This window comes from Anas acuta, chromosome Z (genome assembly GCF_963932015.1).
Source record: "Anas acuta chromosome Z, bAnaAcu1.1, whole genome shotgun sequence".
Taxonomy (NCBI): Eukaryota; Metazoa; Chordata; class Aves; order Anseriformes; family Anatidae; genus Anas; species Anas acuta.
The window spans coordinates 55,931,743-55,958,151 of NC_089017.1; the positions used below are offsets into that span (position 1 = coordinate 55,931,743).

At 38.7% G+C, this 26,409-nt stretch overlaps 1 protein-coding gene and 2 long non-coding RNA genes across 6 annotated transcripts; 1 reads left to right on the forward strand and 2 right to left on the reverse strand.

The window, feature by feature from the left end:
- Positions 1 to 380: 380 nt before the first annotated feature.
- NREP (neuronal regeneration related protein) lies at positions 381 to 23,403 on the reverse strand. Of its 3 annotated transcripts, none has more exons than XM_068666389.1 (5): positions 23,385 to 23,403; positions 22,628 to 22,675; positions 21,094 to 21,148; positions 6,052 to 6,129; positions 381 to 2,062 (listed from the first exon to the last, which is right to left on the reverse strand). In XM_068666389.1, the coding sequence occupies exons 3-5, from the start codon at positions 21,094 to 21,096 to the stop codon at positions 1,937 to 1,939; spliced, it is 207 nt and encodes a 68-aa protein (XP_068522490.1). In that variant the 5' UTR covers positions 21,097 to 21,148; positions 22,628 to 22,675; positions 23,385 to 23,403; the 3' UTR covers positions 381 to 1,936. The 3 variants fall into 3 exon arrangements, with proteins under 3 accessions (XP_068522490.1, XP_068522489.1, XP_068522491.1); XM_068666388.1 differs by lacking the exon at positions 23,385 to 23,403 and adding an exon at positions 22,779 to 22,919; XM_068666390.1 differs by lacking the exons at positions 22,628 to 22,675; positions 23,385 to 23,403 and adding an exon at positions 21,722 to 21,938.
- Positions 13,375 to 18,912, reverse strand: LOC137847826 (uncharacterized). The gene is made up of 2 exons (XR_011091090.1): positions 18,839 to 18,912; positions 13,375 to 15,612 (listed from the first exon to the last, which is right to left on the reverse strand). It is a non-coding gene; the product is annotated as an uncharacterized lncRNA (long non-coding RNA).
- Positions 23,048 to 26,181, forward strand: LOC137847824 (uncharacterized). 2 transcript variants are annotated; one of them, XR_011091088.1, is made up of 3 exons: positions 23,048 to 23,251; positions 24,187 to 24,373; positions 25,816 to 26,181. It is a non-coding gene; the product is annotated as an uncharacterized lncRNA (long non-coding RNA). The 2 variants fall into 2 exon arrangements; XR_011091087.1 differs by having other exon boundaries at positions 23,059 to 23,251; positions 24,204 to 24,373.
- Positions 26,182 to 26,409: the final 228 nt, after the last annotated feature.

Sequence of the window (26,409 nt, forward strand, 5' to 3'; positions counted from 1 at the left end):
TTTTAATTTGAGTTACCAGAGGTGGAAAATGAGATGTGCTGTATTTGCCATGTATATATTCTCACAGCTTCTTTCTGGGATTACTAAAAATGGCATAAAGTACCACATCTGACCCAGCCACTCAGCAGTCTTGGAAAGAGAAGTACATGACTGCAATTGCCCAGAAGCTATCACTTCCCAGCCCCACATCTGGTAGTTAAGTTATCTCAGTGGTTATTGTTTAGCAGGCAACAAAAGGAATCACCTTTTACATCAGCACATATTCCTGAAAAAAAAAAACAAAACACTCAGAAGTCACATAAGAACAGGTGCGAACAATTAAAGGAGCCCTCCCATTAGAAAAAAATATATATAAAATAAAGAAGCAGAGACATTGTGGCTACCCTTAGAGCTTGCATATTTATTGAACAAATCCTACTAAAATAGCTAAAATACATTGGGTACTGGTAGTGCATTATTAAAGATCACATTGTTACAAAAGCCTGCGTTTTCAGCAGTACACAACTGCAACTATACATAAATGCCACAACTGCTGAATATTATTTGTTGCTCTATATACAGCACAGTAGACATATCTAATCTATTTGAAAATAAAATGTACAATAAAAGAGATACTGAAGGAGGGAAAAGGAAAGAAATCTAGGAAGTGCAGTGCATGCATTGGTATTTAACAGTCAGAAGCTAAAACAGTTCAGAACAAGGCCTGCCCTGTGAAAGGAAGAGCTAAAAGACAGAATTATATAAAAAATTAAGGTGGGCTTTCAGACTGTGTCTAACACAACAACATCCCATGAATAGATGATACTGTTTAGTTTTGTGTTTTGTATTGTTTTGTATTGATAGTATTCTGGGAGCAAGAACAAAAATGTAAAATCCACATGTTGACAGTACTGTGGGAATGTACTCTTTCCCCTTTAGGACTTCACCTCTCAGGAATTTGCTGTATGTTTCTTACAATATCCCCTATATTATCGATTTGAAGAGGACATTAAAACTTGTCTCTCTTTCAAAAAGGCATTAGAAAATAACAAAAATCAAAAGATTTCGAGAGGTTGGTTAAAAATTATTGCTTGTTTTTCTCCCATTTAGGTGGATTGGAGTCAGAAAGGAGATTTTACGTAAATTACAGTTTTGTGATTGCTCCCACTATAACTGCATGTTTGTGAGTGGACCCTGATAGGGAATCAGTTTCTCACTTGTACACTATAAGTAGTTACTCACCTACGGCACTGAATAAGAAAGCCACACTGAAGACACAAGTAAACAAGTCAGTCCAGTCTAAAGAACAACATTCAGAAAAACAAAGTACCAACACCTTCTCAGAACATGGAAATAAAAAATAACTCCATCAGAGCTACCTTGCCAAGGAGCATATTTAAAGTCCAAAATAGCACCATTCATCAGTGTCTCAAATCCCGTGGCAGCATCACAATCACTTACCACAAGGAAACCATGAGTTTCATACTACTTCTATACATCAAAAGAGTACATGGATAAAATATAGAGATATACAGACAATCGATGAAAATAAACTACTAGGCTTGTTACATCTAAATGAAAAAAAGGGGGACTCTCAGCCTCTGCAAAAAGCAGTTAGGGATGGTGGAAATGGAGAGAGCAGTTTACCGGTTGCATGTGAGCAATGGAGTTTGAGTAGTGGAAGACATTGCTGTGGTAGAACCAGGCCTGAGGGCCCACCTGTAATGTTTGTAAACATGGATTCACAGTGTGAAATTCTGAGAGCTTTCGCTTGAGTCAGAATGTTAAACCTAGTTTTATGGTACACATTTGTCCACTGTTATTCTCTAAAGCAAGGCTCAGAGTCCCATAGTTTCTTCTTACACTTGATGATTTACACAGAAACAATTCCCGATATATGACACCATGACCTCATCAAACCCATACACCATATGTAATACAAATGGAAAAATCATGATTAAAAAGAGTAGAGGTAATTGATTTTGGTGAAATGGTGTCCATAGCCATTTACCGGAGCCCAGCACGCTCCTTCCACCTCATTTTTCTTCTTGCGGTTTACTTCCTTCGAGATGGGAAGACATCCCTGTGAAGAGGAAAAACAGCATTAGCAGGGCTTCTCTGAAGTCAGCCTGGTGAGTCCTCCCTGTTCATGTTCTAACATTTCCATCACCCCCTAGCTTTAGTTCAGAAGTAAACATCTACTAAACACAGCATAATCAACAGTAAATACTAATGCCAAAGAGCGGGAAAGATTGTTCTAATGCCAGCATCTGAGCAAAAGCTTCTACATGGGGCTGAGCAAGTGTGCCCTGGAAGCAAAAGCATAAAAGAGTTTGGTCAACTAAAGCATAAAACAGTTGGGTCAAGGGACTTTGGCCACTTGTCACAAATGGGGAGACCCAGCAAGGTTACAGGGGAAGGAGCTATAGAGTGACAACTCTTCCCACAGCTCACCGTCAATTGTACATCCCTACACTATTCAACATGATTTTCTTGAGCTCACCAAGCCAAGGACTTGTGGCCTTTGAAATAGCTGAGACTGCCCAACAGATGTTGCCTGTGCAGTAGTTCTGGCATACAGATATGGCCAACAACGAGCTATTTTCTGTTTTGCATGCATGCAGCAGAGAATCCAGACACAGTGTCTCAGTATTGTGAATGCAAAGTTCATGGCCACAGACCAACAGATGGCACCGAGCCCCTTTGAAAACATAACTCAGAACTGGCATGGGTAAGAAAAACATTAATGTTCATGGTTCTGTCTATCTACCAGCATGTACTACATCTACTTTGCTCACTTGCTCTTAAACCCCAAGCTCCATTTTGTGGCTCCACCTGGACTCCAACATAAAAGTGTGAGTTAGGAAAGACCATCTCATTATTGAGAGAACTTTTTGCAGTTTAGCGCACTCATCTTTTGAACAACTTACATCTTTAGCCTCTATCACACATCAGTAAGAGACTTTCCTACAATACTTCACAGAAAAGACCATGTATCCTATTCCTACTGGTGCTTCAAAGGCTATGTGCATCATAGTGCACACAGTGCACCACAGTGCATCACCATGGTCTCTCAGAAAGTAAGGAAATGGTTTGCCATGATAGCCAGCTACGTCAGAGATGGTTTTATTCACCACACTTAATCATTCACTAGCTGAAGACTATGACTGTTCAGCAGAGCACATACATACATGCTTAAAATACTTTACTGCTGATACGTCACTATAGGATCTTAAACTAAAAGAATGTGTTTAGCTAGTAATTCATTGTAAGTTAATGAAAATTCCTCTTGTGCATCCATGTGTGTGTGTTTAAGAGATCATAACTGTAAAGGTGTTTTGTTGATTTTATTGCTAAGGACAAATTCGTCAAATAAAATCACTTTTTCTGAATCTTTTTTAAGAAATTGAAGTTATCTTCTCTAAGTTCATTTTCTCTGACAGAAGGGTTGTGAATTTCTGAATTAGAAACTGAACAAACAGCAGTCTCACAACTACGAAAAAAGAGAAATTTCCAGGGTCTTCTCCTTTTCTGGCTCTTCAGAGCCATGATTTTCACTGCAATGTCCATATTTGCTACATTTACTTGCACTAAGAATGAAGCCACCCACTTTGCACTAAGAATGAAGCTTTCCCACTGTATTTATTACAATTCTGCTTTCAGGAACACAACTGCCTCCATGGTTCTGCACTGCATACAGTCAGGACCTGTTTCAGTCTAAGATCCTTTTCTAGGGGCATACAGTGCCCTTTCCTGTAGGGGCACCAGAAACCGAGAAACTGGGCAGATTTCAGTCAGCACACATGCAGGACTCTCCAAGTTGGCTATAGAAGCATTGGAAACATACCTTGCCTTTGTAGAGCCAAACTGGGAGTTTTGCAAGAGACAACATTTTAGAGTCAGAAAGTAATGTTTAAATTTTAGTTACTGTACAAACATGTTCTCTCACGGGACTCCAGAAAATTCCATCCCTGTGATATTTTTGCTTTTTTTGTTGACTAAATTTGCTACTTGTGTATCATTACAGGATATGAGAAGAAAACTAGAAACTTGCACATGCAAACAGGCACACCACACAGACCAAAGGTCTGGGCAAATTTCCAAAAGCATTGTGTTGGGCAGTTCCTTTTCAGCTGTGAAAACAATCTTAGTCCTGAAATTCTGCCATACAATCATAAGATAAAAGTCCCATATGACCCTTCTAAGGTCTGGAAGTAAGTTGTCTTTATCCTTTTATATTTGGTGGTTGCAAGGGGGAAAAAAATGGAAAAAAAAAAAAAACAAACAAAACAAAAAAAAAAAAAAAAAAAAAAAAAAAAAAAACACCTTTATCTGAAATTAAGATTTTCAGAAAATTTATTGATTTTAGTCTTTCAGTAGTTCAATCTATTTAGGATTATAAGTGAGTATACAAAATGTTGAGCTGAAGAAGGACTGAGCAGTTTCTGCACTTTTCTCCAACAATTATCCCTTACTAATTTTATAAGCCTCATGAAAAATAATTAGATTCCAAAGACACTGAGTTTGTGTAAAGGCTGATACTCTGCTGGAAACTGGATTTTGCACAGCTAATATTTAAGTTGATGGTGAAACTTAATTGTGAAGTTTGGAGCTAGTTCTAAATTCTGCTCCTTCTAAACATATGCCAAGTATGTTCTGAAGAATTACATAAAGGATAGAATAAATGCATGTTATTTAAAAAGCAGGGCTGCTTTTTAAAAGCATTTTAAAAAAGCATAATGTTTTTGACTACTTCAGAAACAATTATGCCTTTTGATGATTTTTTTAAAAGGTATGTACAATATAAAAACATGTCTTTTCAGAAACCCAATATAATGCAGCTTTGATACCAAATATGCTGCACATAATTCACAGCTTTTTTTCCTGTGACTTAGGAACAACTTTGAATAATGATGAATGAAAACTCACTAAAAGCTGCTAACTTAAAATTTCAATAAAAATAATCTGGTTATTGTACAGCTGTTTAATAAAATTAGTAAATTTATTTAATATAAATATGACCATATGCAGCACAGTTATCTTAATCTCGCATTGCTATCAACTTATTCAGATGAACTTTTAAAATACTTTGAATGTGAGGAGTGGCAGTACAGCCATATATGTTAATTTAAATAATTCAAATTCAAATGAATCAGCTCAGTTATGAATTTTAGAACTTCCTTTATAAGGAAAAACTATGCAAAATACAGCATTACCCAGATGGAATAGCAGAATTTTGTTAACACGGAGCTGAAGTCTAGATAGTAATTGAAATTTAATCAAAACAGTTTTCCATGTTCTCTCTCATTTGCTTACCTGCCATTTTTTGCCAGACTTTGAGTCATCAATGAATGAGAATATGCGAATAAAACATGTACATTCTGTAGTTCTGAGCCAACAGTTCTATTTTCCTATTCAAATTTCATATCCAATTTGGGACTTATGAAACCAGCAATGGTAACAAAAATCTTATCAATCTTGTCTGATAATCCACAACTTCTGCATTTATGTTGGGGGTACTTACCTCTTTGTCAAACTCAAAATAAAAATGCTCTGTATGTTTGTTACTTTAACCAAAGCACAAAATTGCACAAAAGAAAAACAACAATCTCCCCTACCCTCTTCCCTGCATTATCATTGACTTTTTCCTCTGTATTGGTAAGTGAGTGCTGCCAAAATCAAGCATTCAAAACCCAGATGTCAAGCTTGAAAAATCATGAGACAGTTTTAAGAAATTTGAGCTCCTGAAAATTAGCATGTTTTCTTTCTGGTATGTAGCCAGCAAGAGTCCATGTTTTCTGCAAGCCTGAAGGCTAAAAACATAATTTTAAAATGAAAGCTGAAATCCTCACTTAACTGCTTGGCTCACAGAGCCAAGGCTTCAAGAAAAACAGAATACCATGAGACTCGTGATGAAATCATGAGAGCTGGCTACTCTCTTGAAACAGTCATAAAATAAAATCCATTGAGCTTTCAGTGTTTCATGGCTTGTTTTTGTTTTGTTCTGTTTTCCCCAGAAAACTTTCATCTTAGTTAACTGTTAGGTGAGATTAATAACATAAATAGCTTTACCTCTGGAAATCCCCCATCCCCTCGGCTGGTTGGGAAGATTTTCTGGCTAACCCAAATAGTTGACCTTGGCTGATTAACCTGTAGTGACATAAATACATACGATTTCTTACTAAAAAAAAGAGACATTCATTAAATGCAATCAAATGGTATTCATATGACAAACCACATTACTAAAACCAAAATTCAAATGTCAGCTGAGCTTGGCCCTGAGACCTAGCTGTGTTTTACACTCAGTACATTTTTGAGTACCCATGACAACAAGATTTGTCCCTTGAGTATTTCAACCATTTTGCATATTGTAATCTGTATTCAACAGGCATTTTTAAAAGTGCATAGGATATATGCTTTTATATGACCTTTACACAGTATCTTTAAGAAATTCAGTATTCAGTCTGTTACCATTAAACTGACTGAGGATATTGTGAGACATCTAACCTCCCCCCTCTCTTCTGCCAGAACTCACTGGCAAAAGACTGTTTAATGAAGATGATTACCTTTGCTGATGACTGCAGGTAACAAGGAGAACATGTCTTTGATAGACCTTTCACACCAAACTGTGAACTGGAATTTATTGCTTTCTAAGTACATTGAACATTGATTGCTATAATCCTGTGATTGCACCCTGTATCTTGCACTTTAAAGGAACACATTATAGAAGATGCAAGATAAATGAGCTGGCAGCAGGATTTAATGGTGGTGGACTGTGGCTGCTCTGGTGGTGGAGCTTCCTAAACAAACATAGGATAAATTGTTTGGCCTGATTTATCCTGCCTGAGACTCTCAGGAATGAGCCCACTTCTCCCAGGCCCTGTATGAAGAGGTCCACTCATCAGAAAATGAGTGGGATCCAAAGCAGTGGGCAGCTAGAGTGAATACCAAGCTACCATGAATCTGAGCTAGAAACCTCCAGTGCTTTAGTTTCTCAGCCTCAGGATGAGGATCAGAACATTTTTCCATCTCACTCATTAAGCTCTGAAGTGGTCAGGTAGGAGTTGTGTACAACACTGAAGATCTTAAATTTGTTTTCCTGCTGGGTTTCCCTGCTGGGCCTTTGGTTTTAAGAATTCAACTCTTTCTGCACAATGCCTGAACATCAAACTGTTTCAAGCTGAACATTATAAATTACAACATTCAAACTTGTTTGTACTTTGGGAATAAACACTTGCCTTGTAACTGAAATTCCTGGTGGACAGGCTTTACTCACCTGCTTGTTATTGTATTTATATTGAAACCTGAGAAATGTTTTCATTTCTACGGAGTTGCATGTTGACTGTTAGCTGTCACACCTGGACTACACATGGCTCAGAGAAATTACCTGCAGATTACTTAAATCATCTTTCAAAGAAAAAATACTGAACTCTGCTGTAAGGTAGGAAATAGAGGAGGGACATGTAAAGCACAGAGCCTAAGGCAGTGCCTGCTACGATATACTCTCCCATTATTTTCCACAGTACAAAGAAGAGTGTTGCCTACTAATTAAAGCATCAGGATTTATCTCATATTTATGACTACTGTATGATCTCAAAAAGGCCAGTCAGACTCCCTGACAATGGCTTACAGAGGACAACTACTACACATCACAGAGCGCTCTGTGAATTCATCAGCTGATGTTCACCCTGAATCTCTGAGACACTCTAACGAGAGATAACAGGTAAGCTCTGAGCTCTCCCGTTGATATGTATAATCACTGACTATGTATCCTGTGCCTATACCCTGATTTTATTTATGTAGCCATATTCTTTGTATGAAAGCTCATGATGTGAACCAGCAGCAGGGCATGCATGCTTAAATGGGCAAGTACATAAAAGTGCATATTTTTCTATAGAAGGAAGGAATAAGCAACAAAATACATTATTCATTATGATGCATATGAGCTTGTACATTTTCCAAGGAGTCTGAGATGGATTCAGGTTCACCCATAATTCTTGTAATCCCTATTAGCAATTTAAGAGGAATAAAATAACACCTGCAATTAAACGAAAAAAAAAAAAAGAAAAAAGAAAGTAGTCTCTAGACTTGAATTATTAAGAACATGGAAGAGCTGCAGCTTTGAGGGTGGGATATTGGGATGGGGCAGTGGGAGAAAGATGTAAACTGTAAGGTATAGTAACTATGCTCCAGGGTTTAAAACAAACAAATAAACAAATGAACAAATATGCAAAAAACTACCAGCCCCTACTCCACCCCAGCTATCTTTCATATTAATTTCCTCCATGGAGAAAATACTTAGTAATGTCCTACTCTCTTAATATCTTCTCCAAAAGCAACTTCTGTGGCCACCACTGCTAGATAAAAATCCCATGAACCTATTCCATGTGCAGTAACTGCTCTGCTGTAATTGCACTTAATTCCTAAACTGGGCAGCCAAAGGACTTTCAGTACCCACATTAGAACAATGCCAAAAGGCTGAGGAGTCATGGCTTGGATGCTGGCTAAGGGGGGGAAGTTTCTGGAATGGAAAAATAAAATGCCAGTGTGGAAAAGTCCACTTAGGACTTCATATAATCCACAAGGATTAAAAAAAAAAAAAAAAAAAGACACATCTTGATGTCTTGCCATGTTATGGGCTTTATAAAATGCAGGAATGTCTTAGATGTTCAAATATACTGATAGCAATGTGCTATAAATGCACAGCAAGAACTTTAAGTCAATTACAGCAATTCAAAACAACTGATATTAGCATTGCAAGATGATCTATAGAGAAAAAAAAAAAGAGCAGAGCAATGCTCCAACAGAGTAGGATGTAAGGCTTACAGCATTCCAGCTGTTAGCATGAAGCAAACACTTCTAGATAAATGCTTTCATTGATACACACCATATTTTCATTTCTTAGTACTTCCTGTGTGACTATTATGAGAGTACAGGCTTGGCTTAAAAAGCAAAAATATCAGGATTTAGAAAAGAATTACTGAACTTTAGGATGGAGTGAAAACTGAAGTTACTGCAAGTCTAGACAATACATAACAGCAGTATGATGAGTGAAACTGATAGCCTCACTCTTTGATTCTCATTAAGGAAAAAATGAAGCTAGTAAACTTCATCCATAAATTGTCAGATTGGATCACCCCTAAACATCTGACTAACAGCCTTGGAAGCAATCCTTCCTGGCAGAGAATGTGATACACAAAACCGTTCACTCACACTTTGAGAAGTCAAGAGAAAAGAAACCCACTGATCTGGGATATGCTGTCTGAGGCAGTGTTCTACAACAACAAGCAGTTATGCCCAAAAACGGAGGCCAACTTTAAATAAGGAGTTATGAGCTGTAAAGAATATGCTCGCAATTCTTCAGTCTTTATTTGCTTGAAAATCTATGAAATTAATAACCAAAAAAAAAGAAAGGTGGAGGAAAATAAATGCCTGGTCTATTTACTGGTTATTACCTCAGAACTACTTAATGCTACTCCTTTACAAAAACAGGAGGATGTCTCAGAGTAGGCTTTTCTTTTCTCCTCTGCTCAACAAACCAAGAATCCTCTTTTTGTTACTGCAAAGGTTCCATCTAACCAGCACTTCAAAACTTAAACATCTATTCTTCCATTTTGAGCCGCTACCTCTAGTCCTGTCATAAAATTCTGTCTTAAGAGTTAGAGCAACGGAGCACAAACTTCTGCCCACCTTCAAAACAAACATGTGAACCTTGCAACAGAGCTGCACAAAATCTACTGTATCAGTCACAGCACAATGCTAAAATGAATTTCTTACTGCCCACTCTTCATTCCTACACATTAAGAGCATCTTTCAAACATTCAGAAACATCCATCAAGAGAAAGATACAGATTTAAGACATTCTAAACTTAGTACAATGAGCACAGTGAGCACAGTCCTATTAAGCATTTCTAAGTTGTTTTTTTTTTTATGGTTAAGAAACAAAGAAGAAAGCCACCAGAGTTACTTTTCTATCATTTTTTCTTCCTTTTTTTTATTCTTTTAACATGGGCCACAACTAAATTGCTGTTCATCAAGTCTTACTGAAGACTTATAGGACTGCAATTCAACTACAGCCTTAATCTCAAACCTGAACCTTAAGAGAGAAAATCAACCACTCTGAGTGCAGCAGCAATCATCTTTTGAGAAGTTTCAGCTAACTTCTTTGTCATATAAATCAATTTGGGTGATGAGCTGGGGAGGAAGGTTACAAAAAAAACACTGCAAATTCCTAACCTCTAGTAATTCTGTGCTAGTCTACCTAGGGGAAAAAAAAAAAAAAAAAAAAAGAAAAAAAAAGAAAAGAAAAAAATCTTTACCAGATGGATTAGCAGTCTTCTCTCAAACACAAACGGCCATGAGCTAAGGAGCAGAAGAGTAAAATGCTAGATATATGTGTTAAAGAGAAGGAAAGAAAGTGGCATTACACCTCTGTCATGGCATGCTCTTCCCCACTGCAGAACCTAACTTTGCATTTGTGCCATTCTGAGGGCCCTGTCTCTCTGCAGTACATGACCCATCACAGCGAGAGCACATCCTCCTTCCATGATCCCCTGGCAATAGGCCTTATAGCTGGAGATCAACACCTCGTTTCTGTACCTATATGTCTGTAAAGTAGTTCAGGGATTTTCCATCACCATTGCTCTGCGTTGCAATGACACAAATCAACCCTAGTAGGGCACCCAGAAGAAAAGTTATAGATTGTTTCCTGCCTGCTCTCAGCACAACCACAAGGTGTCTAGCAGATTTTTTTTCTTCCCCAATTGAGTCTTGATGCATTTCCTATTGAAATATATATATATATATATAACATAATTGCCTGCTAAGCTTAAACAGTTATTACTTTGCACTTTCTCAAGATTCTTAGTTACCAGCTGGTTTGAGCTACAGTGACTTTCCTCTGCATATTCTACCATGCACTTTCAAATACCCCAAACGGCTCCCACTGCAGTAAATATTCTTTATAACCAACAGCCCACCATCACCATCCAGGTGTGTAAACAGACCCTTCACTAAAAATCTCACTGCATTGCTGCTTGGACATCAAATAAATCATCCTGTTAGAGAACTAATAAATTTTAAACAAAACTGGAAGGAAAGCTCTTCCTAGGATCAAAGCATGTTTTATCACTTGCTGCAGTGCAAGACGTAAACTAATGCTCCCATCTGCAGTCATTTATTTTTAACACTGTGAGGGGAACATCATGATAGCAAATTATATTAATGTCCACCATGTTCCAAACCTAGCATGCAAGATTTAATACATATAGCAAATGTCAGCTGAATGGTTGCTGCTTCTCATTTTAGTTGGGTGGCAGCCTGCTGCCAATCAGGTTCATCTTCTGCATCTTCCTGAATGCCAGGACATCAAGAGCACTCATCATTCCTCCTCATTTCAAAGACTAAATCAGCGAAATTTCAACAAAACTTTGTGTGTGTGTGTGTGTGTGTGTGTGTGTGTGTATTTAAGAAGCTGTAATCCCAATCAAATACTGCTTTTCTAAGGCTGATTCTAAAACAGCATCAGTGAGGAAGCTTTTCCTACTCAGCTATCAGACACCATAACCTTCCCTGGTTAAAACGCAACTTTATGACCTTAACTGATTTAAAAATACTTTGAACAAGTGGCTGAGTAGGTTTGAGGTCTCTCAGTTTTGTGTACTTGATTGCTTTTTTTTTGTGTGTGTGTGGCTCTGCATCACAAGTCTGAATTTCTGGTTGAGGTACAGCAACAGTTATCCCAACAGGTTATCTATTACCTGTCTGTGCATTTTCAATATACTGTCAGGGCAGCAGCTTTTCCTAGCAATTATGCTTTCCACGTCAGTGACATGCCATGAGCATTCATAACTCAGTGGAAAAAGAAGAAAAAAGAAAAAGAAAGAAAGGAAAAAGAGGGGGTTATAATCATTTTACACATCTTCCCCACAGCAAATAGAGGTAGATAAATGGTTTTAGAGAACTGATGAACAGATACGCTATCAGTCTCCTCCTAACTGGGATTAATACAAGTAGCCTACCTTTCTGAGTAGACTTGAGCTGCCCATTAAAGTAACAATTAACACATAGCAGTACATTGGCAGACCATGGCAAGACACCTGCACACCTGAATTTGCCTTTAACTTTGCATCAGCATCCTTTTCTGGCACTGACTTTCCATGGGGAAGATATTATTGCTTCTTTTTATTCCTCCCCATCTGATGACTCAAACTCACAACCACATAGAGATGAAAAAGCCTAAATGAGACAAGTACGCTTTTCCTTGCATCCCCCTCTCCATGCTGTACATGAATTAGCAAGTTTATTCATTAGAGGTTTTTTTGGAGTCCTTGTTCATCACTTCTTCAATTTCTGTCAGTTTTAGAGAACTAGATGTCATCTGCTCCTTTCCTACACAACATAAAGAAATGACCTTGGAATTAACTTTCCTACATTTTAACTACAAAACTTATCATATAAACACATCTTCATTGTTTCTTTTATTGCTCTTAAAGCTTGTATTCTTCGGGTTACACTGGAGTGTTTGCTTCTATCTAGCCTCCTACACTGGCTCTTTATCATCAGCTTCTTCAAAGAAGTCACACCTGTCTTCATCTATATTACACAGTTTGCATCTTTAAATATCTACTTACAGCATGCCATGACATATAGAAGAAAACTATCTGAGTGACTGTACAAAATTTACTGAAATACATACTTTTAAGATTATTGTGCTTTATTGCTCCAGGAAAGGATACTGGTAGAGACTAAGCTCTCTGAGCAAGCATGTTTTGCTACGAAGAGGTCTCTTACCTGACTACTGGCCTCCAAAACTGAGCAAGTATGGTGTTCAGGAGGGGAAAAACACAAGCTAATCCAGATTGATATATAGTTAGCACGCTCCTGCCAAATACTTTAGCTGGTAAGAGCCCCTCAACAGAAATGTTAGCAGTCTTCTGGTATACATGACTGAATGAGGTTAGTTATGGAAAACAGTTCATTCTTCCCTTGAGAGAAATCCTCCCCACACCATCTGAGTGTAATGAAGTTTTTAGGTAGAGAGAATTTGGACTTTTCTGTGTTAGTCAGGATGAATCTAGTTTGTGTGCTACAAGTGCTCTCATGCTGCTCTTTTTCCTCATTAAGCAAGCAAAAGCCATTGCAAAGCATTGTTAATATTTACCATGCATATGAAGAGTAAGAGAAAAAAAATCAAGTGATACATTGTGAATGCTGTCATAAACACTCATCCAACTTCTGACTGAATTCATGAATTTAACAAAGATATTCATCACCACAGTACCACACTCCTCGAAAGGAAAAGAAATACAATTATTCCAGAATAAGAAACAAATTTATACTATATTAAAAGTTCCATTGGCTGATAAAAAAAAAAAAAAAAAAAAAAAAAACCACCACCTGTAAACTACTTTATTCCACTAGTAAATTTCAGTACACGGGGTTCTTCTAGAACTATGAAACATTACAGAAATCAAATAACAAAACAAGCCCTCCGGAAAACCAAACTCCCAAACCTGTTCAACTCAACACCTTTTCTTCTTGTTTGCCTGTGTGCAATAATGGTAGCTTTTGTTACTTTACTTAATATAGACATAAAAAAAAATCAGTAACAGGTGTGAATATTAAAATAGTATCAGAATTTTCAGTCAATTATCTGTGACTTCATCATTTGCTCTTCAAGAGCAATCAGGTAATGATTTAATTAGTAACTATGTGTATCTATACTTAAAGGTAACTGCAGCAGCAGATGCACAACTAAGTCTCCTGTTACAGGGTTAGGTGAACACACAGCATGGCAGCAAAATTCAGGATCAAAGTCTGCATGCTTAAGTTCTTCAGTAACATCATATCCAATACTGACAAATTACTGGAGCAATAGAGGAGGAAAAAAACAAAACATGGTCACAGACTGACTAAAAGTCCATTTAGCTCGGTTTCCTCACTGGATCAAGTTTTGATCCCAAGGATCCTGGGAAAGACCAGCAAGAACAGTGACCAGCAGAGCAATCCTGAGGAAATAATAAAAACAGAGAAAGCCCAGAACACTGCTTCACCTTATGGCCTCCCAGTTCCCTTCTTCCAATTTTGGGTTATACAAAATGTATACACCAAGCTAAATCCCAAAGCATGCGCTATTATTTAGTTTCCTATAAATGTTCTAGATCAATGTACCTTCAAAAAACTTAATACACTGCTCTGGACTAACGCTTGGTTTTGGTTTGATTTGGCTTGTTTGTTTGTTTAATTTTGCAAACATTTCTCACACATATCAGAAAGATGACTAGAATATCATGGTGACATCCTCCAATTGGTGGCAAGCTCACCACCTCTGCTGACTGCTTGCCTATAGAGGCCAGCAGGGAAAACCTTTTTCGTCACAAGATACCAAACCCTTTCCCAAACAGCGTATTTCAGGCAAGTATTAGAAGTCACAGTAATAACCCTGGAAATGAGAGACAGAGCCAGTCTGTATAGCCAATACTTACCTTATTAAAATAGATGTAATTGACACCTTATATTGTAACAGGTGCTTGAAAGCATTTTGGTACATTTACCTGCACAGTCACTATATTAACAGCATTGAACATTGCTTAAACAACAATACAAATATAAAAACACAACTTAAACTGTATCATACATGCTATATAGGTTGTATACAACAAAATACCTGAGCCTTCTGTAATTTATGTAATCTCAAGAGAGACAGGAAATTTTTTTTTTATGCGAAGTATTGTTTCTGTTTTTTGTTTATGTTGCCCTATATAATTACTTAGCTGAGAAAATAAAGGCAAGAAAATTTACCATTATTGCCACCAGAAGTTATTGAACTCATTTCTTTCATGAGAGACATTTATCACAGACATTTATCACATTAAGATAAAGAAGACAGATTTCTTAACCTCTAACTTCATATTTTTAAGCAAATATTTTTGAGCAATATTTTGATGCAAATGTGTCCTTTCTTAATGTTTTCTTAATGCTTTAAGTAAGAAGTTCTTTGTGATAATGCACATATTAAGTTAAAGCTTATACCACCTTCAGTGAGAGTGTACAAATTCCTTTGAACTTTTTAAACTTCTTCCCACAGATGTAAGCTATGCAAGCAGACAGACAAGAACATTAGTGTTAACAGAATTAATCCAGAAACACTTCTTCCTGCAGGATGAGTAAGTGCTACCTGCTCTGAGTTTGGTTTGTTGTTGTTGTTGTTTTGTTTGTTTTAATGCAATGTTTACAGAAGGAAACATCAGGAAGCCTCACAGGAACAAAGGGAATCATTCAGAATTGCTACAGAGAATTTGCCAGAAATGCAGTCTAAATTGAATTTCATGTAACACTCAATGATTCATAATATCATTCTACATTAATCATTTGAAAAGAACATCTTTGTATCTTTCCAGATTGCACCCTCAACCAATAGTGTTTAATCATGTATCAGAGTGAATACATATTTGCAATAAAAACAAAAACCAAATATTTAAAAATAGTTTTATTAAAAAGTCCTGTCCCAGTCAATGATATTAACTAAATTTTCTTTTATGAAGGTGCTCTGAGGCTACTAGACACAGTGCCTCTCCCCTCTCTTTAGCCATACACACAATGACCAGGTTTCAGGTGGAAGGTAGCAGGATTCTGATTGAAATAAATAAATACATAAATAAAATTAAATAAATATATAAAATAAGATACACATTATATAATGTATATATAAAGTATAAAAAGATGTATAAAAATATGATAATACATAATTATTGGTGATGGCTTTTGATCTCAAGATTTAAAAATCAGCATCATGACTGTGTAGTATTACAAGGTGTATATGATTTATTTCTGATTTTCCAAGGTTTACTGAGCTTTTATTCACACAAGCTGAAAAGTTTGTCCTGGACAAAGTAGTGCTTAAACTTCCAATTCCATGTGACAACACTGTTCTGTTCAGTACATAGTGCACTACAGTGCATAGTTACAAAATTTTAGCACCCACAGCATGTATGGTTGTGACTGCAGAGAAACACAGGTACAGAGAACCTTTGTTTTTTACCGTGGATATGACTTGTACCACTGAAATATCCACAGTATCTGCTTTGGATACAGATTACATTTTCTTAAACTCCATTTCAAATTGTTCTAGCCATAATCAAGTAAAGGTGCTTTTTCTGCACAGTGGAACAGCTAACTTCACAAAAATATTGCAAAAGTTTTATTTCTGCTTATTTATTTTGTAAGGTGGCAAGCATTTGATTCTCCCTAAGTTTTCAGAAATGAAGTAATGTTGGGCAAATTGCATCAAATGCATTCTTCACACACAAGCAAAATAAAAAAGCACAATATACACATTCACACGGCCAAAACTGCTGAACTGTCATCTCTCTCAATTACTTCTCTTGACCTTGACCAAGTTCTGCCCATGACTACATGAGAACAGAACTGGATCTGATACAGTTCTACAGCTCCTCTGCAGTTCTGAACTACCATTAAGACTGTTCCAGTTCTGGACTCAGCAATAAACAACAAAGCAGCGTTAAGTTTTTTCATGCCAGACCAGGAGTTACGTTTGCCCAGTGTGTATCTAGAATCAGGCTGTAATGTCTCATCCTGGTATTTCATTCTTACTCCTCAGAGAGTATGAAGGGTACTTAATAATGCCTGTCTCTGCCAGACCAGTCCCAGGCTCCATTTTCCACAAACAATTCAAAGGCTATAAACAGTTGTTTCAACTCAAGTGAAGTCATTTTATAGACACAGAAAATCACAGAATGTGTGAAGGTATCTGCATATAGCTCACTGGAAAAATGCCCATAATGGGTAAATTGGGATTAAATCTTAAATACAAGCTTTCCCTCATAAATATCTTCACCTAACTTACATGATATTATACATTTCCCTACTAACTGCAAAAAAAGAAAAGGGATGGTGTTTTTTTTACCCTTCATTCAAATGCAGGCTACCATCTATTTCTCCCTGAGGTAATGACAAGATTTTTCCCTATGAATTTTTCTCTCCAAGAAGCCATCATTCATTTTTTTCTCTTCTCCCCTCCCCCCCCAACTAAGACAGAGAATGGGATTGATAGAAAAACCTCAGAACTGATCTTGCTCAGACAAGGATATGCTACGGTAAGTCTTCAGCCCAAATGACCTCTGTTTTTTCTTTGGGATGACACGGGTACGACACCTAGCCTTGAGATTCCACAGCAATAGTGTGTTAGAAGAAAGCCATCTAATCATGGTAAGCCAGAAATAAGCTAATGAGCTGCCCTGGAATACTTTTTTTTGTTTATTTCAGATAGGTCAGATTTAGACTATTAGAGATGCATCTGTTTAATGATGCACTCTTACTAGTTACTGATAAACATGTCATTTAAATTCCATAGCACCTGCACTGCTCAGAAGTCTCAGAACTGAGCTTGAAGTCCAGAAATGAACTGCAGTGGGAGTAGGGGAAAAGGACATATATGAGTGATTTAGAAGGGAAAAACAAACAAACAAACAAACAAACAAACAAAGACCATACTGTGAAGTGTCTTAAAGGCTTTTGTAATCCTTTGTAATTTCTTTCCTTAAAAGCAAATCATTTACTGAGGTCAGAGAAAAGAAAAGGGGGAGAGAAAAGAAAAGGGGGAGAGAAAAGAAAAGGGGGAGAGAAAAGAAAAGGGGGAGAGAAAAGAAAAGGGGGAGAGAAAAGAAAAGGGGGAGAGAAAAGAAAAGGGGGAGAGAAAAGAAAAGAAAAGAAAAGAAAAGAAAAGAAAAGAAAAGAAAAGAAAAGAAAAGAAAAGAAAAGAAAAGAAAAGAAAAGAAAAGAAAAGAAAAGAAAAGAAAAGAAAAGAAAAGAAAAGAAAAGAAAAGAAAAGAAAAGAAAAGAAAAGAAAAGAAAAGAAAAGAAAAAAGGAGGACCTTCTGCTGGTTTTGCTAGAATTCTTTTTTGAGGTCACAGAAAACTGGACTGAAGACTTCCTTACTCTCAGTCTTCTGACAATATCCTTTATTTCAATGACTGAATCACATAGCTCTTTGTTTTGTTTTTGTTGTTTCTTGCTTTTTTTGTTGTTGTTGTTAGAAACCTTATTTTTTCTCAGCATTAAAATCTAATTTCTTATGTTATGACATGCAGAATTTTCCATGAAGATAGTATATTGAAAGTCTACTATTTCAAATAAAAATAGCATTTCAAATCACCTCAGGACTTTACACACTGCAAATAAATACAAAAGATTCCTTTTTTTCTTTAGGTGACCACTTTGTAAGCAAATATTATACAAGTAAGGACAGATCCTTAAATGTCAGGTATTCTTGTGTAAGATGGTTCAAAATGTCCAGGAGTTAAAACTATAATATTAATACACAGTATACTCTTTTGCCTTTTTATTTCTCTTCGAATTATTATGTTACCATAATACAGCTCCAAGAAAGATTAATTAACAAGGTATGAGGAAATTATAATTCCTGCCTAGGAACAGAAGAAGCAACATTGAAAACTAACCCTCTAAGTTGATTGCTTTTACTCATAAGCAGTTTAAGACATAGCTTATGGAATAAGAACAACAAGAAATGGAGAAGATTATACAGTGAAGTTGCACAAACAATTAATTTGTTTTCACTCAAATTTATTCTGGTCACTCTTAATTGATCACTGAAAGCCTAACTAAATGGTTAACATGCCTTCAGTTTACCTGGGGAAAAAATATTTTTTTCCCATTTTTTCAAGTTCAGTTCAAGTTGGTGAAATGAAACAGCTAAATTCTCACTTAGCAGTGAAAGCAGAATAGAACCCTTGCATATGCTCTTATATCAAAAACAAAGTAAGCATTTTTATAATTATTTATTTTGGTGTAGAAAGTGCTGACATGCAAAGAATTTACCTGCAAATTATAATGGATGAAGAGACACTTGGAATAAATACAGGAACTATGCCAAAGACAAGTGTGTCCACTGCTGCAAGGAAAGTGTGTCAATGATCTGACTTCATATTACATTCAGTGTTATTGTGTCAAAAGTGAGAAAAAGAAAGAAAGAAAGAAAAGAAGAAAGAAAGAAAAGAAGAAAGAAAGAAAAGAAGAAAGAAAGAAAAGAAGAAAGAAAGAAAAGAAGAAAGAAAGAAAAGAAGAAAGAAAGAAAGAAAGAAAGAAAGAAAGAAAGAAAGAAAGAAAGAAAGAAAGAAAGAAAGAAAGAAAGAAAGAAAGAAAGAAAGAAAGAAAGAAAGAAAGAAAAAGAAAAAGGTGGCAGTAGGTGAAGAGATCCTGCCAAGTATCACATCTTAAGCAACTCTTTGAGTTGGAACAAAACCTAGTCTTTCTTACACTGAAATTTTCATCAACAGCTACAAACAAGTGGAATTAGGTATTTTCATAACAAATACAAAACTTCTCAAAAACAGACAAATCAGATTTTGATTTATGTCATACTGCAAAAACAACAGGTGTGTACCCACCCCACTAAACAGTTGGGTAATTTCATTTTATTTTCTCCACTAACTTGTATTTTATGTTCTGGCCTGGAGGCTGGCTTTACAAAACTGATTTCAGTGACTGCTAGAGGAACCTTGCTAGATTTATAGAACCATCTGCTGGTAAAAATCAGAGGCTATTTTATGCTTAACAAAACTTAAAATAATCTTTTGTTCCATAGATAGGCATATATTGCACATAACAGCCTGCATGCCATCTCAAAATGTGGGCTGATTGTCACCTTAGTGTTGGTAGGAAAACAGTTGCCTTATCCAATATACCACAGTTGTGTGAACAGAATGTATTTTAACATGATTTCTATTCACAGCTTAAGTGAATCATTTCCCTTTTAATTCCCCACCCCCAACTATTCATTTATATACAGATGAGCAAAGCGCTTTGATGAAAGTAGGTTCCAGAATAGACAAAAACTCCAGAATTTGCAAGTTTATTTTTGCAGATGGGAATGATATAAAACAAGAAGCCAAAAAGAAAAAAGCCTTTACAACAGATTACATATTTTCTTATTTTAAACATCCTTTGCTTCATCCCTCCTCCCCCATGTGAAAACAACTCCAGAGACCCAGACAAGTATAACATAATAAATGCAATTAATTTAACCCAATCTCAATAGGTCCTTAAGAAACTCATACTTTGGAAAATAATTTGTGCTCGTTGTACACCTTATTCAGTGCTACTTTAGACAATGTATTGCCCTATGCAAATTGACATATTTTTGACTATGGTAGTATTGCTTACTAGTAGCACTTAAAATATCTCATACTTATGTCAATATATGTATTCACTGATAGCTGCATCAAGAATGCTCCATGACTACAGAACATCTAAGTTCTGCCTGCTTTACCTACTTTTCTGTAAAAAAGAATTTCCTTTGTCCTGCTGTTCCTGAGACACTAAGACATTCTCAGGGAAAACCATATTTAGAGAATGTTTAGAAGCGTAACATGTTCCATCCTTAAATTTATACATTTGTCAGCAGAAGTATGTCAGAGTATAACAAGTGGGTTTTACCCACTAAAAATATAAACACAATTAGCACTGAAGCAAATGGATAATTGTGGAATACTGTTCATTAATTATATTCCTACTAAGCTCCTGCAAGTTCAGCTAGGCTGAGGCCTAGCTTTTTTTTTCTTTTTTTTTTTTTTCCTGGAACAGATTTGTATCACAAAGAAAAGCTATCCTTCTGAAACAAATACCAACAAGTAAGAAAAATTAATTTGCATCTTATGTACCTCCCTGACAGAGAGTAACATTAAATCTGCTTCATTTACTATGTGCAATGACCTATTTCTTCTTTTCGGGGGTAGAGTGAAATTACTGGATATTGTTTTGTCTGCATGTTTTCCTGCATGTGTTATGACGTGTATTTTCCACAGTAACCTAAACATTTATTGTTTCGATTAAATAAACCTTACTGCACAAAGAGGGATTTCAGATTTTTATTCAAAAAAATGCAAGGAAACCAAGGATTCAACATACGGAGGTTTTCAGGGTACATCAATCATTATATGGCAAATCCCCACAACCTCAAAGCATGTCATATAGAGGTCATATTTATAATTTGTTATTGGGGATGACGAAAGAAGGCTTGTATTTATCAAAATATATATATATATGGATTCTTTGCTAAAACAACTAATTCTTACCATTTTTAGACTGTAAAGTCTTGGGACTGCAGTTTCTCTCAGGTAGCACAAGGATCTGAAAACAATTAAAAAATGAAAATGAGTGTAATTCAAACTGTCGCAATACGTAAAAGATTTTTTTTCTCCAGCATAACTGTGAGTGATCCAAGCATAATCCTCTGTGGTTCAGATTAAAGTCATGCAAATTATTCTAACCACATGTACGCTCATATAGCATGCTTCTCTGCACTTCAGTGGTCTGTAGGCTTAAATATAGGACAAAGGAATCCCTGGTACCTAGATTTGCAAAACCCTATGCTATTCTTAGCACTTGGTACATCTCTGAAGAGCACTATACCTAATGGTTAACACACCCAAAAATCAGTCAAGGGGACAAAACTCTGTCATCCTATGCTTATTGTCAAGGTGGTCCATTGTTCCCAGGCATACGACAAAGTGTGTTGTTTTTTTTTTTGCAATCAAGAAACAAGTATGACACTGTTAGGCTTTCACAATGTAATGGCCCAGAGAGTAGGTATTTTTGGAAATGGCACTGCATTACATAACCTCCACTTTTGTCTCTCCCTCTATTCCACACACAAATGCACACACCTATTTTAAATAGTGAAGAAAAAAGAGTATGTCCTACCTCTTTCAAATGGTTCTTTAAATTACTGCTCTCTTAATTGAGTGAAAGTAGCACACTTCCTTTACCAGTTTTCATACAGTGACAAAAATTAAAGCTCTCTTCTATTGATTATGTATTTCTTACCTATAGTGTGTATGCATGAAATGCAATTAGGTATGAGTCATATGTTGGCACACAAACACATACATACATACTGGATATAAAACTGCAAACTCATATACCTATAAATGGACATAGAAACGTTTGAAAGAAAGCACATCATGAAATGCACACCAAAATACGTTTGTTTTTGTTTTGTGTTTTTTTTTTCCCTCTCTCTAAAGAACCACCCAAAATTTAACTGCTGCACATGCAAAAATGCAGAAGGCTGTTGCAAGAATGACTGCTTTCTAAAAATAAACCCCAGCAGCCTGAGAGGAATCCAGTGTCAGGGCGGAGAAGAGGGAGATTCGTTTTACAAGGGAGCAGAAAAGAGACGAAAAACCAATCCTAGAGCCTTGCATGCATGCTAAAAATTTTAAGTGCATTAGGTTTAAAAATGCATTTTGGTGGTTTTGGAGTGCAAAAACGAAAACGAAAAAAAAAAAAAGAAAACAGCTTTGTAAAAACGCTCCTCATCTCCCCTTGCATGTGTGCACAAAAATCCCCAGCCTAGAAATCCAGCCTTAAAGCATAAAGACAAAGAGTTAAATATATATAACTGCACGTTTTCTCATCTTCTTTTTTTTTTAAAAAAAAAAAAAAAGCCTGTTTGGAAACGTGCACCGAGAGGGGGGAAGGCAAGCTGCAGCAAAGTCCAGCTAAGGGCAAAAGGAAATGAAAAGAAACAAAGAAAGAGAGAGAGAATTAATTAAAAAAAAAAAAAAATCAAATAAAATTCTGTGGATTGGAATTGCATATACTTACAGACAAAAGCCCCCGCTCCCTGCTCACTTTCTGTCCTTTCTACATGATCTGAAACACAAATGTGGATTAAAAAAGGGCAGCATGCTACAGAGGGAATTTATAGTTGGGGGAGTGGAGAGAGGGTAGGGGGTGTGGGGAAGAATGACTGCACCTCTTCCAAAGTGCAGCCTTGGAGAAAAAGGGGTGGGGGTGGCTGGGGGAAAGTCTCTCTCTCTCTCCCTCTCCCTCTCGGGCTGGGTTTTGGTTGCCAGCGCTGGTTTATATTGAACAATGAGCTAATTCTGATGGCAGCTGGCTGCCCGCCAGCTCTCCCCCCCTCACCCCCCACCCCCCCACACACACATCCCCTCCTTTTTACACACACACACACACACACACGCGCAGCTCTCCCCCCCCCCCCTTTCCCTGCCCGCCTCCCCCCGCCCTCTGCTGCAGCGCCAGACTGCTTAGTCTGCAATAATCCGCAGCCCCGCGTCCCCCCTTCGCCGTCTGGCAGCCGGGGCCAGCGACCGCCCCGACGACGGCCACGGCCGCCGCCGCCGCCGCGGGCAGCGCAGGGGGGGCCCCGCCGCCGCCGCCGCCGCCCCCCCGAGGCGGCGGCGCTGAGGGGAGCGGCGGCCGTTGGTGAGCGGCCGTTAGTGCCCCCCCCCCCCCCTCATGCTCCAACCGTTCCCTCCCTCCCTCCCTTCAGCGCGGCGCCCTGCCAACGGCTCGGGGCGGGAGGTTGGGGGGGGTGGGGGGGGGAGCAGGCACATACTGTAATAATAACCCTGCAGCAGCCAAAGGGCATCTGAGGAGAAGGGGAGGGAGACGGAGGCGGCCGCCCGCTCGCTGCTGTGCCTGTCTGAGAGGAAAGAAAATGGTGGGCGGGGAGGAGGGGGCGCCGGGGCAGGCGGCGGCCGGCAGCAGGTGCGGGCCGACACGGCGGCGGGGCTCAGCCGAGCCCCCCCCTTCTCCTCCTCCTCCTCCTCTTCCCTCAGTCCCTTCCAGTGCCAGGGCTGCGGCTCTGCCCCGTCAGGAGCCGCAGGTGCGCGTCCCGGAGGGCAGGAGCGTTACCTGAGGGCGCAAGGCGGCCAGCAGGCACCTCACGGGGCTGAGGGGCTGCGCGGGGTCTGCGGGGGGTTGCGGGAGCTTTGCGCCTTACCCTAAGCGGCCCCCGCTGTGGTTGTAAGGGGCAGGGAATGAGAAACAAAACAGCCCCGGGGAGCACGGCACGGTGGCACGACAGGCTGCACAGAGACCCCCACTGCGAAGGCACCAGGAGCGGCGTAGACACAAGCACGGTGATGTGCCGCTGCATAGTGTCACTCCATAAAATGCTACACAGGGAGGCCTGATGAGATAAATAAACAGAGAAACAAGTGCTAAGAACCGGATTCTGTTACCCTGCAGCTTCTGTAGTTGCCTTCCTCAAGGTTAAAATGTCTGAGGCAAAGTAGGTTGAAATGGTTTGAAATTATACATGCTGCAGGCTAACAGAAAATTCAGCTTTCTCTTTTTGGCCTTAGGTTTTGAGCAACTAACCTTGTTTTTCGAATCCTCTTTTATTAACTCCCCAGGAAACCATATTTTTCAGTGGTCCACAAAGGATTTCCATTTGTTGAGTGGAATCAGCTTGATAGCATGTCCCTGCACCTCCCTGATCAGCTAATGCCTCCCTGGGAATACCTGCAAGCCTACCAGAAGATCAGGCGACTAAAAGGGAGAAATGTGAGACTCAAGCAGCCTCTGGTATTCAAACCTATGGTAAGCTGTGATAGTAATTCTAACTTCAGAGCATCAGGATCAGACCGTTAGCCACTTAGGGCGCATTGTTACATCATGTAATTATTCAATTTCCTGGAACAAATTTCCTCAAAGAAATCAGAGAGTGTCTTTCATCCCCTCTTCTTTCTGCTGGACGTCACACAACCTGCTGGCACCACTCCGTTGGCACACACAACTGGACTTCACTCACAGCCGCTCCCGAGACCTTTTCACCAGCCTGTTCTTGCTCCCTTCACTACCTCTGCTCAGAGGCGGGTATCTGTGATGTCTCTTCCTTACAAGGAGGGCCAGGTCCGCGTTCTTCTCTTCTGTTTGGACGCATGCCACACTCAGACATCTCTGCTGTTGTCAGTTCTGAGTATGGACTGTGCCCGCTCCCTCCAGTTGGAGGCTGAGCAGGTCTCTGTGCCCACGCACTCCCTCTGAAGCCTGGCTGAATTCTTGCTTTTAATAACAACCAGCTTGATACCAGGTAACTGAGCTCAGCCACCTTCTTCCTGACAGCGTGGGGCCACTGCTGAACCCCATCTGGCCTTCTTCACTTGCACCTCTTTTACCATTCGTACGTTCTTGGGACATGTTGCCAGCTGCCAACAGCCTTGCCAACAGCTCTGCAAGCACTGCCTTGCACACAACCCACAGCATTTGCCTCTTTGATTTGTCCCAGCTCGCAGCCCTGTGTTTCCCAGCAAGATGTGTGTAGTAGGGTGTTTGTGGCAGCACCAAACGTTGACTGCCCCAGCCCGGAGTGGCAGCTGTGGCACTCTCAGAAGTTTAGCCCACGGGTCCCAGTCTCCCAAGCAGCTTTGGTTATTCTCTCTCCTCTTTCTTGCCCCCTGTCTTTGCTGCAGGATAATAACATACCCAGCAGAAAGCTAGAGAGAGCAAATTTCAGACACAGCCAGTCAGTTGGTTTTTATTACACAAGTGAAACGTGGAAATTCTTAGTTAATAGTGGTTGTGTCGGTTCTCCTGTCTGCTTTCTCTACAGGTTACTATACATCAGCTAATAGACCTCTTCTCACATTAAGGTCTAAACAATTAAAGTCTTGAGATGGTGAAGGAGAATTCTTCTAAATTTTTGCTGAAAAGCAGACATGTAGGCAGCCGAGTTCCTTATATGTCCCCTCACCTGCATCACACTTGAGAACCTGCTCCACATCCCAAAGCCATTTACTGGAACCACAACCAATGATTGTAGATCTCCACCTTGGACGTGAGCCCTAAAACCTTCATTCTCTTCCCAGTGGCTTAGTTTGTTACCCCATGTAAGCAACCTGGTTTGCTGTGCTGTGTATACTAGCCCATACCTGGAAAGTCTTACACCTGTTTGTTGCCTGTTACAAGCTCAGTTGCTAAGATCTCGTCAAAGTCTGCACTGTTTAGTTTGGCTGTAATGTCTTGAATTTTCTTGTTCTTAGCCACATTCCACTTGAAGCACTGAATGGAAACTCAGAAGTGAAGGCTTAACTGGCAACAGGAATAAGAAGACAAAAACCTGTAAGCGTGGGAGAAGAGAAGGAGGCAGCAGAAGGATGCAGAAAGACTCAGTCTGGCCCTGCATGGAACAAGGAGAGGTTCAGCCACTCCTGGTTCTGGAAATTTAATTGCAGATCCAGGGTTTGCAAAACAAAAGTCTAATATGGAGTATGTTGGCCCCAAGTTACAAGGTGGAAACCTGGAGACCGTAAGAGTCAATTCAAGCAAACTGGTAAGACTGAGCTGAAAATAACTTTGAAAAACAATTGACAGAAATTACTGGTTGAAATACATGAAATTTTTGATCATTTGTTTGTTTTAACTTTTTGTTAATTCTTGGTGTTCTTTCCCTATTCCTGTTATTCTTTACCCATTTGTTTAAAAGGTAAAGAACATTAACATGCTGAGAAACACCAACAGGCAAAATGCTAGGTTACAACGAAGTGCAAATCGTTTTGCACCTGCAGATGGGACCTTCAGCCTGACTGTGACTCCAGTGCCAGACTGCTTTCTTTTACTCTCAAATCACCCATGCA